Source organism: Pectinophora gossypiella, chromosome 21, assembly GCF_024362695.1.
Source record: "Pectinophora gossypiella chromosome 21, ilPecGoss1.1, whole genome shotgun sequence".
In the NCBI taxonomy this organism is placed as follows: Eukaryota; Metazoa; Arthropoda; class Insecta; order Lepidoptera; family Gelechiidae; genus Pectinophora; species Pectinophora gossypiella.
Genome location: NC_065424.1, coordinates 10,879,696 through 10,896,259, shown reverse-complemented (window position 1 = coordinate 10,896,259; position 16,564 = coordinate 10,879,696). Strand labels below are relative to the sequence as shown.

General features: G+C 39.8%; 1 protein-coding gene across 1 annotated transcript in view; it reads right to left on the bottom strand.

Annotated features, from left to right (window-relative positions):
* Positions 1–4,739: 4,739 nt before the first annotated feature.
* LOC126376577 (uncharacterized) overlaps positions 4,740–16,564 on the bottom strand; it is a 28,043-nt gene continuing 16,218 nt past the window's right edge. The window contains exons 6-8 of the mRNA XM_050024062.1: positions 9,848–10,056; positions 6,921–7,112; positions 4,740–5,013 (exon numbers count right to left, since the gene is read on the bottom strand). Of these exons, the coding sequence (XP_049880019.1) occupies positions 4,756–5,013; positions 6,921–7,112; positions 9,848–10,056 (659 nt within the window). The 3' untranslated portion in view covers positions 4,740–4,755. The remainder of the gene's footprint in view (positions 5,014–6,920; positions 7,113–9,847; positions 10,057–16,564) is intronic.

Below are 16,564 nucleotides of genomic sequence, written 5' to 3'. Positions count from 1 at the left end.
ATGAATCTATATGGGCGATAGGCTGATCCCCTATCACCATACGGTTCATCATTATCCATCTTAAGACTATGTATCAAAAGTGGCTGCAAATAGTCTTCTGATTATTTGTGGCTCTGCCCACCCCTTTAGGGAACACGGGCGTGAGTTTATGTATGTATATATCACGCTGAATCCATACAGCGCCATCTTTCTTGTTTTTGGGGAACGTAGCCTGTCGTGGTAGACCTTGAAAGATGGCGTGACGACTTGGACGCTTGCCGGTGGGACTGGCCGGAGTACGCACAGGACTGCGAAACATGGAAAAAGGAAGGGGAGGCCTTTGCCCAGCGGTGGGATCTTGTAGGCTAGATTAGATTTATTTATTTATTTATTTTTACAGTTTTACATTCAGCCATTACAGTAAAAACCAATTCGACTGAAACAAACACATATAAGACATAACAATTATTATTATTTAACTAGAACAATAGCGAAATGCCACATCTGTGAATTTGGCCACCGAACAGCTGTACAGGTCAACGTCCGGGTTGTCCTGGGCCAGGCCGTTAAGCATCCGCATCGCGCGAGTAACCGGCGAGTACCAACCAAGATTGGTTCTCGACAGCGGGACTTTAAACATTTGCGGTTGCCGTCTCACGTTGTAATAATTGTCCGGTACATACAGACACAGTGACGACAAAATTTCCGGATTGGTAGATTGGATTAGCCTGGTGTTAATGATCGTGACATATATCATTTGTGTTGTTTGTTTTGTAAATATTATTGTATTTCTTTCATGTATTTGTAGATACACTGCACACACACACGCTTTTAATATAAATATATTTTTGTTAACTACTTACTTTATTTTATAAGTAAATATTATTATATATTCATTCAAGTTGTATTTGTGGGAGACACGGCTTCCGTGCCTCACTTAGCAGGGTCCACAGAATACCAGTGTCGTGGCTCGCGCCGCGGCTTATGCTAAGTTGGGCCCTTTTATAAAGGACACCACCACCATCGTTGACCAGTCCATACACTAAATTATTTGTATTTCTCGTGTATGTTGTTTTTATTATGTGTTTTGATTGTAAGTTATGTGTTACTCCGTGTTTTATATTATATACTTGTTATTTGTTTTATATTTGTTACTGTGGTGTCCCTTTATAATAAACGTTCCTTTCTTTCTTTCTTTCTTGTGGAACGTGGAACGTCACTACAAGTGGGCAGCGGGAGGCAAGGAAGACTCCAGCGGCGCTATTCTTAACGAGGCTGCAACAACGCACGCGCGTCAAGGGCGCGTCGTCCTTCAAACGTCAAAATGACGAACTTTGTAATTAATTTCTGATATTTATATTAATTTCATTAATATGTAAAGTTTCAGGAGCTCGGTGGCGCAGCGGTAAACGCCCTCGGTCTGCGATTGTTGAAGTTAAGCAACTTTCACAAAGGCCGGTCATAGGATGGGTGACCACAAAATAAGTTTTCATTTCGAGCTCCTCCGTGCTTCGGAAGGCACGTTAAGCCGTTGGTCCCGACTGCATTAGCAGTCGTTAATAACCATCAATCCGCACTGGGCCCTCGTGATGGTCTAAGGCCCGATCTCCCTACCCATCCATAGGGAAGGCCCGTGCCCCAGCAGTGGGGACGTTAATGGGCTGATGATGATGAAGATCCCAAAAAACACCTGTCTCATCGTCATAAGAAGCTGCGGCAGCGACTCTTCCCCGCGGAACTGGAGCGAGAGAAGAGCGTCGGCAGAGCGGTTGAGGCGGGCCTTAACACCTGGAACGTCTGTCATTAATCTTTTAGTATGTTCACGTGAGTGGATTGAAGGAGAGAACCAAAGGAACACTCAACTACCAAAGTTTATCAGTCATCCCCGTATTTCGCCTAGGCAAACATCTTCCGACCCTACCACTCTTCTTACCTTGTGGGTTGTGATGGCCAACCTCAGCAACCTTGGTGTCAGGGTTATTATTGAGCCGCCAAAGGTTGATATGCCTCATGACCACATACTTCCATCAGTAAGTTGTAACCGGGACCAACAGTAAGCCTTTCGAAGCACGGATCTAACTTTCGGACAGTCTGGTGATCAGCCCATAATATCCTAATCAAACTAGGGTTCATTAAGTGATTTTTGTAAATGTCCCCACCAGGATTCGAACTCGGGACGTCCGGATCGTGAACCCAACGCTCAACCACTAGACCACGGACGAAAGGAGTCCGTATACGCTTTCATAAATCTGTTTCAAAATCTTTATACCAATATTTCCTTTTTTGAAAGGCTTCGGAAGGTATTAATAACTGCGAAGGGACGACGGGTCCTTTTGACATTATTCATGAGAATCCCACTCACAAAAAACGGGAATTACTCACATTTTGACATATTCCCATACAATATACTTCCTTGCGGGTTTGTCGGGTTCGGATCTTTTGAAATTCAGTCAAGGATTTATGTCTGACTAAATTGAGTAATTGAGAAATCGGATTTTTGCTCAACCTTTATTAGGGATATTCCTTTTCGTTCTTTGGAACTTTCCGTAAGAGGTCCATGGAGGTTTGGATTTGTAAATTATATTTACATTTATTTACCTATTTATCTAATACATAGGCATGAATTCATGGTAGCCCAGTTGGTAGAACGCTTGCCTTTGAGGTCGCAGGTTCGAATCCAGCTCAGCACAGGCCTGAACCAATAATTGTTAAATTTGTTTTTGGATCATAAATGCCTATCACGTACTCAACGGTGAAGGAAAAACATCGTGACGAAACCCACATTCCCGAGAAATGCATATTCGGAGGTATGTGACTTAACCTGTATTGGGCTGGGTTTCCCTGCGCGGGTTGGCAGTCGCTTCTGTATAAGACCGGACCTGTCAAATCTTCAGGTTAGGTAAGCGGACCCTATGAAAAACGGGAGATTATGATCTGATTACATGGGCCATAACTTTTCAACCACCACCGCCAGTCCTATCAAAAGGATAATACTCGTATACTCGTATAATATACAGGGTGTTAGTGACATCGTAACGAATACTCAGGGGGATGATTCAGGCCATGATTCTGAGTTAATATCAAGTGGAATTTTCCGTCGCAAAATTCATGTTTTTTTTAGTTTTTTTTAATTATTTTCAACTCTATACTTTTGCGATGAAAAATTCCACTTGATATTTACTCAGAATAATCAGCTGAATCATCCCCCTCAGTATTCGTTACGAGGTCACTTACACCCCACACAAGTACATACGGTAGCCATACAAGTAGGTATGGGTGTTAGTGACACCGTAACGAATACTGAGGGGGATGGTTCAGACCATGATTCTGAGTAGATATCAAGTGGAATTTTCAGTCTGAATATTCCTGAAATTTTTTGTGTTTTTTTTTTTAATTATTTTCAATTCCATACTTTTGCGACGGAAAATTCCACTTGATATCATCTCAGAATCATGGCCTCAATCACCCCTCAAAGTTTTCGTTACGATGTCACTAACACCCTGTATATTATAATTATAAAAACTAAGTATATTTTTTTGCGTGGTCTTCTTTGGCTTGATAGACAAACTGTTACTAGTGTTAATGATCTGTGGCTTTAGCCAATTTGCAAGAGATTACGACAAGCGACAGTGACAGCAATAAAAATAATGACGGATTTTCTATTTTTTTTTTCCTAGCTGCTGGATAGATGCCGCTGAATTTAGTAGGTTACTGAATGGAACGGAACGTTATATTATTTGTGTTTTTCTTTTTGAAATCATAAAACGAAACGTACATATCACATTGATTATGTTTGTTATTGGCCGGTTGGTGTTACGCAATATTTAGTTTAAATTGTCTTAAAGTTGTAAGACCGAATGTCCTCTCAAAATCAATTCCATCCTTGTAAACCCATTGTTTAACTATTGTGTCTGAAAGTCTCGGCCGTAAGAGGTTAAGGGGTCTCTACGTGTTGGCTTCGGCCCTTCGCATGCCTTCTAAAAGTCCGGGACTTCGTAGGCCCGAGATATGAAAACGACATAAAAATAATAATTATAGGTAAGTACGTGCCAATTTTCATCAAAATCTGTCAAGCGCTTGCTATAAATTGTTTACCCGTGAAAAGGTAAGAATACACGGTTACTTTCTTATTAGTTTGAGTTGTAATTACTTAGTTAAAACTTAAGCAAAGTAGGAGTACAGCTCCCTGTTTGTGTTCTGAATTTCTGAAGTTTGCAAGCTTGGAATAGTTCTGTAAACGAGTAGCAGGCTCTGCACGGCATCCTTATCGCAGAGCGAACTATATCGATAGTCTTCACCAATAGACACAACGAATACTGTCTACGTGGATAGACCTCGTCCGACTATTGGTCGATATAAGTTCGGTATAAGTCGCGCCGCGCGCGACGCGGTTGCCGTGCCGCGAGAGCAGGTGAGCACTCCTAAGTAAGTGCTAATATAAATGCAGGCTGCATGATATATACATACCATGTAAACATGCCTACATGAACTTACACCTGTAATCCTTCGCTCGTGTGGGTTGTAAGGTCAATGACCGACGTCATCAACTCTGGTCAGAGTTATTATTGAGCCGCCAACGGCCCTTGTAATGGCGAAACAACGGCAACTTAGGTAAGTAGCCGGGACTGTTTAAAGTTTTTTATTATGACTTGTGGCTCTGCCTACCTCGATAGGGATATGGGCGTGATTATTACGTTTAATAGTGGTGAGCAGCTTTCCAATAGTCCCCTACGTAGGATTAAATGTGAATAAAACAGCAGTTCTTAGTTCAAAAATTCACATTTTATTCGCGCTAGTATTAAACTTCAGTAAAGGTACTCTCTTCAATTGGCGTTCGATTTCGCGAACAGTTTTACCCCTAATTAGCGGTAGTTTGAAGAGGGAGTACAACCCTCCTACCATGTTCGCCAGACAGAAGCAGAAGATGATCGTATCGTTGGGCACGTATTGTTGTATGTAAGGGAATGTGTAGAGGTGGGCCAACTTGATTAGCTGACCGTACACAAAGAGAAGACACATGATGGTTGAGCGAATCTGGAACATGTAATTGGGTAATTAAGTACTACTGTACTACGGTAGTTTATATAATTATTATAATCATTATTTATTGCTTTCTATGTATTGTTTTTAATATAGTCATTTTTTTTTCTTCTTATTTTGCACTGTCTATCCCGCTACACTTTTCATTAAATTCATATCCTATACCTAAAGGTTGCCTGGAAGAGATTGCTACCTTAGCAATAAGGCCGCCTGTTGTACTACAAAATTTAATTATAATACTATTTTTATTTTTTTATGTGATTTAAGTGCAATAAAGAGTTTTTGTATTGTATTGTATTTGTATTTTCTCTTCTAACTATTTATTTTTTTAGAATGCACTAGTCCGCTATTATTTTATTTGTACAAAATTTTCCTGTTCCCATAGGTTGCCTGGAAGAAATTACTGCATGAGCAATAAGGCCGCCTGTTGTGCTTTTCTGTATAAATGTTGTCCATATCTCAGTATTTTGTATCCATTTTGCTCAATAAAGTATCTTATCTATATATCTATCTATCTATTTTATTTTATCAAACATAAGATTGCTTTTCTGGTATACCTACGTTACTTTGTAGAAAGCAAAATATGGAACTGAATTTTTGTCCCAATTCAACATACATACACATACAAACTCACGCCTATTTCCCATTTGCATTTGCTTCGATCTTTACTTCTCTTGCTTCCTCCACATTCATCAATCGTTTCATACACGCACGCCGGTTCAGAGTAGTTCTTACTGAACCTTTCCTAAGGACATCGCCAATTTGGTCAATTCAATTCTCAATTATTTTATTGCATTCCATGTAGTATAATAGAATGTTACATAGGCATAGGACCCTGTAGGGCACAGCAGCGTTGAAGGGAAGAGAGGAAGTGTGTATTAAAATTAAAACTTATTATTTAGAAATTCCGGGACCAACAGCCTCTGTGGTCTAGTGGTTAGAGCGTCAGGCTCACGATCTGGAGGTCCGGGTTCGATTCCCGATGGGGACATGGTCGAAATCACTTTGTGAGACTGTCCTTTGTTTGGTAAGGACTTTTCAGGCTTGAATCACCTGATTGTCTGAAAAAGTAAGATGATTCCGTGCTTTGGAGGGCACGTTAAGCTGTTGGTCCCGGCTATTAGCCGTAAAAACACCTTCACCAACCCGCAGTGGAGCAGCGTGGTGGAGTATGCTCCATACCCCCTCCAGTTGATTGAGGGAAAGCCTGTGCCCAGCAGTGGGACGTATATAGGCTGTTTATGTATTTAGAAATTCGTCTACAATATAATAACTCTTTTTAATTAGCATTGCATTGTCAATGTATGTCCTTCTAGGTTTTCCTCTGCCAGCCCTACCACCTTCGCTTTATATACTGCTTTCGTAATCCTATTATCCATCACCCGCTCTATGTGCCAATTCAAAGATACTGAAATTTATACATAACGTAAACTTATGGCATAGAATAATACGATGTAGAGAACGGTAACTCTCTCTTCCTCCCGCCACCAATTCGTGGGCACCGACCTCACCCCTTCTGAGTTTTACTTTACCGTCTTTGTTTTCAAGTGCGTGGATCTCACCATCATCATCACCAGCCCATTAACGTCCCCACTGCTGGGGCACGGGCCTTCCCTACGGATGGATAGGGAGATCGGGCCTTAAATCACCACGCGGGCCCAGTGCGGATTAGTGGTTATTAACGACTGCTAATGCAGCCGGGACCAACGGCTTAACGTGCCTTCCGAAGCACGGAGGAGCTCGAGATGAAAACTTTTTTTTTTGTGGTCACCCATCCTATGACCGGCCTTTGCGAAAGTTGCTTAACTTCAACAATCGCAGACCGAGCGCGTTTAACGCAGCGCCACCGAGCTCCTCACCTGGATCTATTCTCTTCCAAATACCGTTTCATATATCCTCACCTCTATATTCAACACCTCCGCCATAATGATGGTAGGCAGACCCCATCCCATGCCGTAAGCGAACACGGTGACTCCCAAGGTGACTATGGGAACTATCTTCCACGCTTCTGGGATGGTCAAGTTGGTCTGGGAGTAGATAGCCAAGACTCCGCTAGCCAGGATCATTAGGGTGTATGACGTCGTGATGAGGGTCTGGAAGAAAATGATAGTAGTAAGTTATAAGCACCAGTGGTCCAGTGGTTGAGCGTTGTGCTCACGATCAGGAGGCCCCGGGTTCGAAACCCGGTGGAGACATATCACAAAAATAACTTTGTCATCCCAAGTTTGGTTAGGACGTTACAGGCTGATCACCTGATTGTCCGGAAGTAAGATGATCCGTGCTTCGGAAGGAACGTTAAGCCATTTTTCCCGTTCACTACTTACTGATGTAAGTATGTACTCGTTGCATGAGTCATGTCAGGCGCCTTTAGCGGCATCTGACATCAGTGTCAGGGTTATTATTGAGCCGCTAAAGGCGCCAACCCTGAGGTTGATGAGGTTGGTAATCCACCTTATAAGCCACACAATAAGAAGAGGCAAAAATAAGGCTCTAATGACCCTCAATTTCTGCACACACCAACTAATTTTAAGTTATACCTGTCATTTTATTATCCGCCGAAAAGTAGTCTATCAAAATTCGGGGACCTCTTTTGTGGCTCCGACTATACCTACTATACCTGGTATTTTATTTAGAGCGTTCCTAAGCCCTCAACAGTGCTGCTGCTTACATTTGAGCTTCTAGTTTTATGCTCTTTGTAAGTTAAAGATAGCGCTATTTTCAGAAAAAGTCCTGCCAACGTTTTGACAGATCTCTATACTGTCCAGATAAAGTTCGCGATAAAATGCTATAAAATATGGAAAAATGTGGATTGTATCCCGTCTGAAAGATAGGTTACGATATAGATTAGAGCCAGTTTTTGTGAAATGTCTCCACCGGAATTCCAACCGGGGACCCCCGGATCGTGAGCCCAACGCTCAACCACTGGACCACGGAGGCCGTTTCTTTTATTGATACAGACAGAGACTCGGAGACTTAGGAATGTTATGTTGTAGAAGTAGGGAAAGAATGAGTTGGATAGAGAGAGTTACTAATAAGGAAGTGCTAGTAAGAGTAAGGGAAAACAGACATGTAAACAGAGTTATTGAGGACAGAACAGGAAAGACGATTGCGCACTTAACAAGACACGATGAATTTATTTATCGTAATAAAGATTAGAGCCAGTTGGCAAAAGGCTGTTTTGATTGAAAATAAGTTTCTCTAAGTTTTCTTCTTTCCTATCTTTAGGGAATAAATATAACAATATGGCTGTGCGGTTAGACGCTGCTCAGAAGAAAATACAACCAAAAAAATATGTTTGTTTATTCAAATGAGGAGCGTCGGAACAAAAACCATTAAATCACATTTTGACTTTTTTCTTTTTTATGATGCCAATTGGTTGTTCTCGTACATAATTTGCTCTGTGGTAAATGTGACCTGGTCAAAAAGTGCTAGGTAATTCCGCTCGAAAACTGTCTGTGAAATACCCGGATCTGAACGTAAACCGATAATTACACAGATCGTACTAAACAGCGATGGCAATTCGAACAAGTACCGATAAATCCCTATCCCTAGTATGATGTGATTTTGAATAACGTTGTTTGATTGGAAACGACCTAATCTCACTTAAGAAACACTAATACATGTCCAGCCGCATTTCATCAAGCTCTTATAATTCTACCAGCCTTCTATCAAATACCGGTATATCCTACAGTATTTAATCAAAAAACGATATATCCTACAATGTTTTATCAAAAACCGATATATCCATTTATTTTATTTTAATAACTGTACAGGTATCACGGTCACAAAATGTAGAATTTAGGCTTCCAAATAGTGATGCTAACACCTATAAATTGATAAATTTCGTTTAACTCTAAATTACAAAACCATGAACTTGGCCATATTTTTACATTTTCTCACAAAAGACGTGATTTATCGGTTTTTGTTCTGACGCTCCTCAAATATTATGAGGAACTGTCAAAATTTAAGAACACTCAACAGTAGCGACATCTGGGGGAGTTAAAATGGCCACATGGAAGCAATTCATCTATGAAATCAAAAGCAAAAAATAAACATCTATGATCAATTTGGTAGTACGAGAGGCAAGCTAATTGCTAAGGTATCTATTTTTCTTGCAGCTTCTTTTCCCCCGCTATACAGGTTGTGAGAAGCTGCAGTAGTTTTAGGCGGATGAGACGTTCGTTATGTAAAACTGACGATTCAAAGTAATAAATAATAAATAAATAAATAATAAATAAAATGTTTATTTTCTTTAAAATGTTTCATAATAAAAAAAAAAACTAAAAAAAACAAAAAAAAAGTAAGTAGTAGTGTTTGATAAAGTGTAACTATGTTACCTACTGAATAAAGATATTTTTGAATTTTGAATTTGAATTCCAAGCACCTTAACGTAGAATAGAATAGTTTATTTGCTAGAAAACAGTACAATAAGATGTTGCTACAATTTTTTGACCAGTATTTACAGCTTACACGTAAGCATGCAAAAAATAAATTGTCGTTAGTGAAAATCATAATACAATTGAAATTAAATAAAATTAAAAATGTTAATGTCCGAATTTTAAATTTAAAAGCAATTCATTTATGAAAGCAATATATTATGCTATTTGACATTTGTTTGCATTGCACACTTACTTTTATATGCGCAAATGTCAAATTGCAATATTGCTTTCTTAGATGAATTGCCATTGGCCATTTTAACCCCCCTGATGGGAGAAATAGGCAGTTTTATCCTTATTTCTGCAAGAACGAGTTGAAGCTGGTTGCAGAACCATCAAGCTACTTTTTTGTGCTCAAAGCTCCAATCGATGCCATGAAATCCAATATTTACCTTTCTTTCACTAAACAGAATAAGAACACTAGCAGCCAAGCTTCCACCAGCTAAGCAGAGGAGGATCATCGTCTTATCGTCCTCATCACTGAAGCCCAGTTGCTTCAGAGCCTGGGACTGATCCAGGAATACCACACTGCCGGATAGTACCATGGTTGTATACAGCACCAGGCCGATCTTTGTCGCGTCCCGGTAGACCACGTTCTTTACTGGAAAATGGAAAAAAGTTAATTTAAATAAAGGTATTATTTTAATAAGAGGACAGAAGAGGCAAGATCAGATTATTCTCTCTTCTATCGTGTGGGTTGTGAGATGGATTGCCAACCTCATCAACCCTGTGTGTCAGGGTTATTATTGAGCCGCCAAAGGCCCCTGACATGGCTCGTGTAACGACTACTAACTTGCATCAGTAAGTAGTAACCGGGATCAACGGCTTAACGTGCCTTCCGAAGCACGGATCATTTTACTTTCGAACAATCAGGTGAAATGCCAGCCTGAAATGTCCTATCCAAACTAGGGATCACAAAGTGATTTTTGTGAAATGTCCCTGGGATTCAAACCCCCGGATCGTGAGCCCAACGCTCAACCACTGGACCACGGAGGCCGTTTCTTTTATTGAGACAGACAGAGGCTCGAAGACTTTGGAATGTGATGTTGTAGAAGTAGGGAAAGAATGAGTTGGATAGAGAGAGTTACTAATAAGGAAGTGCTAGTAAGAGTAATGGAAAACAGACATGTAAACAGAGTTATTGAGGACAGAAGAGGCAAGACGATTGCGCACTTAACAAGACACGATGAATTTATTTAAAACATCATAGAAGGGAAGCCATAAGTAAAGATGAAGGGGAAGATAAAGAAGAGCTTATATGGAACAGATTATAGAGAAGGCGAACGTCGTGTCTTATAAGGAAGTGAAGGAATTGGCCTTTGATGGACATGAATAGAGAACGCTACACTGACAAGAGCGTGGCTCTTAAATTAATTATGCTGTATCTTAGGATTTCTCGTGTCAAAATTGGCAGAAAATATTACTCGTGCCTCGCGTTTAAATACAAAATTAAACGCAACATGCACTCTGTATTAAAGCTAGCAGAGTGAACGGTAAAGCAATAGCAAACATTAAGAAGAACTTCGGAACTCAGATTTGTGCAACTTCGCTTGTTGGCGCCAGCTTATTATAATAATAATGGTATACAAACAGTAACCTAACTTGTTTTGCCAGCTGGTCTTGCCTTTGGTGCTTCAATAGTAAATTTGACACCAAGGTTGGAAGGTCAGACAGGCAGTCACTTCTATTAGAAAACGGACCTGTCAAATCTTCACGTTAGATAAGCGGATTCCGTGAAAACGGGTTAACGCCAGGACGGAGATGATGACAAACGATACATCTGGACTTAAAAAAAATAGGAAAACATGAAACAGTAGGAGTAGGGCCCTGTGCTGGGAGGTTTTCTGGCCATGTCTTTCCCTCAGCGATACAGCTTGCGATGTGGTAATAGTTTTATAGCTAGTTACATAATACGTAATGTAGTTTTTGACGTTTAAAAAGCGCTAACTATGTAATCCAATTTTGAAAAATTAATATTTTTGAATCGTGATAAAAGCTAACATAACATCATGAAGGGGACCCACCCTGAGTTATACAGTACACACACTCCTCGCCAGCTATGTTTAAGGCCCATGTAATAGGAGGCGAGCGTCTTGCCGTTAATCGGGTACAAATCCTGGAAACCACGAGATATCAATTATCTATAATCCAAACATGAGGCTGGTATTCCACCTCACAATCCACACGATAAGAAGAAGAAGATCCAAACATGACATGAGCGGGAGTCGGGATTAGAATTGAAAACAAGAATCATATATTATATCTACAAAAATCGCATTGATATTACGTTGTTTCCAGGATTTGTGCGTTATAAATGCACACAAGGAAAAATAATATGGACTTACTGAATCAGCCTCCCGCCTATAAATACATCAATATTAAATAAATAAATAAATAGGTGGAACATATTTAACTTGTGCATTGTATTGTATCATAAACTTCCTGATAATTATAAGTTAATGAATGACAAGCGCTTCTTTAAAAATATATATATATTGGTGCTAATTCCTGTAAATATTATCTAATTTTATTTTAAGTTATATCTGTCATTTTCTTATCCGCCGAAAAGGAAAGGGACGGGTAATCGACAAGCATAAAATTTCTGGAACACACGTCAATTTTAAGCACAAATCTAAACCAACCGTCTAAAAATTTTACATCCGTCAATAACCCGACACAGTTAAGTAGACAGCACGTCAAACGGATTGCATACCAGCGACGTACCTTTTGATTCGCCCGGGTTATTCATTCATTCACTCATTCTTCCTAAAATTAAGAGCTGTGAATCATCCGTCCCTTTCCTTTTCGACGGATATGAAAATGACGGATATAACTTAAAATAAAATTAGGCGGTGTCTGCAGGAATCGGGGCCATGGAAATTTAAAAAATCATTTACATTATAGAAGCTATGTTGCAGTAACCATTTTGCCAATTGCATTTTTATTTATTTACCTATTTATTTTTCGGTAAACCAACAGCTACTTTAAACAATATAGTATATAAAATATATACATTAATAAATATATTATTTATTTAAAAATAAATAAATAGGTAAATAAACAAAAATGCAATTTGCCAAATGGTTACTGCAACATAGCTTCTATAATGTAAATGATTTTTTAAATTTCAAATTGGGAAAAAACATTTTTAATTTTATTTAATTTCAATTGTATTATTATTATTTTCACTAACGACAATTACTTTTTGCATGCTTACGTGTAAGCTGAAAATACTGGTCAAAAAATTGTAGCAACATCTTATTGTACTGTTTTCTAGCAAATAAACTATTCTATTATATTCTACGTTAAGGTGCCTGGAATAGATACCTTAGCAACTAGCTTGCCTCTCGTACTACCAAATTGATCATAGATGTTTATTTTAATGTTTGTTTTAAGTGCAATTAAGACTTTCCTATTGTATTGTTAATAATGGCTCAATAGTAACCCTGACACCAGGGTTGATGGAGTTGGTAATTCACCTTACAACCCACTCGATAGAAGAAGAATGGCTCACCTCGTATTGGGACGCAAACATAGTTTGCGAGGAGCGGGTCTTCTTCTATCGTGTGGGTTGTGAGGTGGATTACCAACCCCATCAACCCTGGTGTCAGGGTTGTTACTGAGCCGCCATAGGCCCCTGACATAACTCATGTAACGACTACTAACTTACATCAGTAAGTAATAACCGGGACCAACGTGCAACGGCTTAACGTGCCTTCCGAAGCACGGATCATCGTACTTTTTGGACAATCAGGTGATCAGCATGCGGATAGGAGCGGGTGTATCTGTACATATCTGCCTACCCCTTCGGGGATAGAGGCGTGGTGCTTTTTTATGTTATTTGTAGCTACCAGACTGATTATAATATTATATTGTGGTTTAAAGCAGTTCCCGGCAAACTTGGAATATGGGATTATTTCATCACAGCTACAAATGAGATTCAGAGATCTATTTACATTCAAATAAAATTTTCTTGCTGAATTTAAATCAAGCTGCGGACTTCAAATGTCGTGTCAAGTTTATACTGTATGTTCTACGGTTGTTTATCTACAGACCTGAACGCCCGTGTTCCATACTGGGGTAGGCAGAGACACAAGTAAGTCAGAAGTTAAAGTAAATTAAAAGAAGATGATTTTGGTTTCATACAAAACACAAAAATATATGTTTTAAAGATGTTTTTATGTTTTGTTTGCGTGCAATAAAGTTTATTTGATTTGATTAAGGCCAGGCGCGCACTACGAGTTTTTCGCCGCGCGGCAGAAAAGAGCAGCGGCATAATGTCGCACTGTAATACTGTACCGAACAGTTTTAAATTGTATTGCGCGCACTTGACGGGAGAGCCACCGCAGTGGTACAACTCGTTTGCAGCGCGGCGGTTAATCATCTTTTTGTAATATATTTGAATAGCTTTGAATGCGCGCACTACACGACGTGTCGCCGCTGATTTGCCATTAGAAATCAGAGATCTGCGGAAGAATCTGATAGACCAAGCAACGGGATGAGCCCCCCACAGGTGGATAAAATAGCACTGCAGACATGGATAATAATAATTGGGGAGGGGCCGATAAGGCAACCCACTGGAACCAAGAAGAAAAGCAGTTACTAAAAAGTAGTTGGCGGACATTTTAGTAACTTACAACTTGTCGGGGTAACCATTAAGTTCGGCAAATATTTTAGAAAACTGTCCGTTGTTTAAACGATTACGAATAAGAGGATGAATCCAAAATCGTTTTTTCTTTTTTCGAGGTCTAATTATCAGAGCGTTGTTTCTACTAAGTCCATTTTAAAACTGAGAATTTTTACCGTACCGTAGTGCGCGCGCTTACAGATTTTTATTTGTTTTGCTGCACGGTACAACGCCACTGCTCTTTTATGCCGCGCGGCAAAAAAACTCGTAGTGTGCGCCTGGCCTAACGCGGCCCAAGGAGGGACAGTCATCTTCTCTGCAATGTTACCATTACTTTTCGTAAGATACTGCATACAAAAGTATTTGTTTTTATAAATAGCCATATACTGTTATACACAGTGAACGTGTTAAACGCTCTTAAGAGGTGTCGTATCTGCCCCTTCTAAATCCACTCCCGTCTCACCGTTTAACATCACTGCGTAATTTAAAGTTTATGCCGGTACAATTATCGTGTTCGCCGCAAATTTAAGTTTAAACACAGACTGTAGTGGAAAACTATTACGGAAGTTGTGCGTCAATATTACCGGGGATATGTCTGGTATTCCTCTCGTGTTTAGCGCCGCGGGGATGTTGTGTATCATAAATAAAACACACAACATTTATTATATAACATAAATAAACATACGCATGTAACATATTGTAGTAGGCTGAGCTGTAGGCCATCTACGGGGTCCACAGGTGGCGGATAGTGGAACGGCCATCAGATATGTTGGTTAGCTGCGAATATAAAAATAAGCAGTCCCCGACCAAACAGCGACAGGATTAGCAGAACGTAGTGGGTAGCTCACTGGGACGGGCTAACCTATAAAATGCTACTTTGGTTCTATGACGGCGCGGTCTTGTGACGGAGCGAGTAGGCGCCGCTACTTCAAAAGCGCACCCCTGATGCCGGGCAGCAGCGGTATCAGTACTGGTTGGAGGCCGAGGAAATGGATTCTGATAGGGCTCTAGCTAGAACATCACCGATTGAAAAATTGGTCGGTGTACTGCGGAACTTAACGCGATTGGGGCAATTACCGTTCTACACGCCCTATATATGGAGTAATGGCGATCAGTCCACCGACAAGAGCACAGCTCTTAAATAAAGAGAGAGAGATGTAACATAAATCATCTCCCTAGCGTTATCCCGTTTTCACAGGGTCCGCTTACCGAACCTGAAGATTTGACAGGTCCGGTTTTTCACAGAAGCGACTGCCTGTCTGACCTTCCAACCCGCGAAGGGACCAGCCCAATACATGTTTGGTAACATACCTCCGTACCGTATTAACCTAACCAACCTATCCTATTTATGTAACAAAAATAAAAATTTCACTTCTGAATCATCCCTCGAAGTTTTCGTTACGATGTCACTACGATGCCACTAACTATACAGTGACAACTTAACAAAAACTTTGAGAAATGATTCAGACCATGATTCTGAGTTTTTATTTTTTATTTTTATGTTACACTGTTGCTAAATGTTTGTGTGCAATAAAGTATAATATTTGATTTTTTACACCGATTTGATTTTTTTTTTTTGAACCGACAGAGGGATTGTGTCCTCCAACATAATGGACTAATGTTATGGGCGATAGGCTGATCACTTATCACCATAAGGTTCATCATATCCATCTTACGACATCGTATCAACAGTGGCTGCAAGTTGTCTTTGATTACTTGTGGCTCTGCCCACCCCAGTAGGGATTACGGGCGTGAGTTTATGTATGTATGTATGTATGATTTTTTAAAGCTTTATGTACATTTATTCATCATAATTATCAAATCAAATAATCTAAAAATAACAAAAAGAACAATACGAGATTTTTATGCTTATTTGTTTATTCTGAGTTGATATCACTAACACCCTGTATGTATATCGTACCAGACTATGCATAATATTCTTGAAAATTAGACCAACACGTGTAAATATAAATAGCCTCAAGTGATGAATCTACTCAGATGGAGATATTCCCCTCGGAGTTGAGCAAACAAATATTTCGAATCCGGGAAGTAAATCTTATCGATTTTGTTGTGTAAGTATCTACTTAATTAAGCTATAATTTCGTTTATTCCGCGCTCTACTTAACATAAACTGCCTATATACGTCCCACTGCTGGGCACAGGCCTCCCCTAAATCAACCGGAGGGGGAACGGTTATTATCATAATTAAAGCACATAATAACGGGTTCTTACCGCGTTTAAATGGGGATATGAGACTCCCGATATTTCGACACTGTTGCAAGTGCCATGATCACGGGACGACTGATGAGATTGGAGTGGAGTAGGTATATAATTTTCTACGGGCAGACATATCTGTCTACCCTCATTCTTTGCCGCTTGTTTATGTTTTTGTGTCGAAATATCGGGAGTCTCATATCCCCATTTAAACGCGGTAAGAACCCGTTATTATGTGCTTTAATTATGAATAAATGATTCTGATATC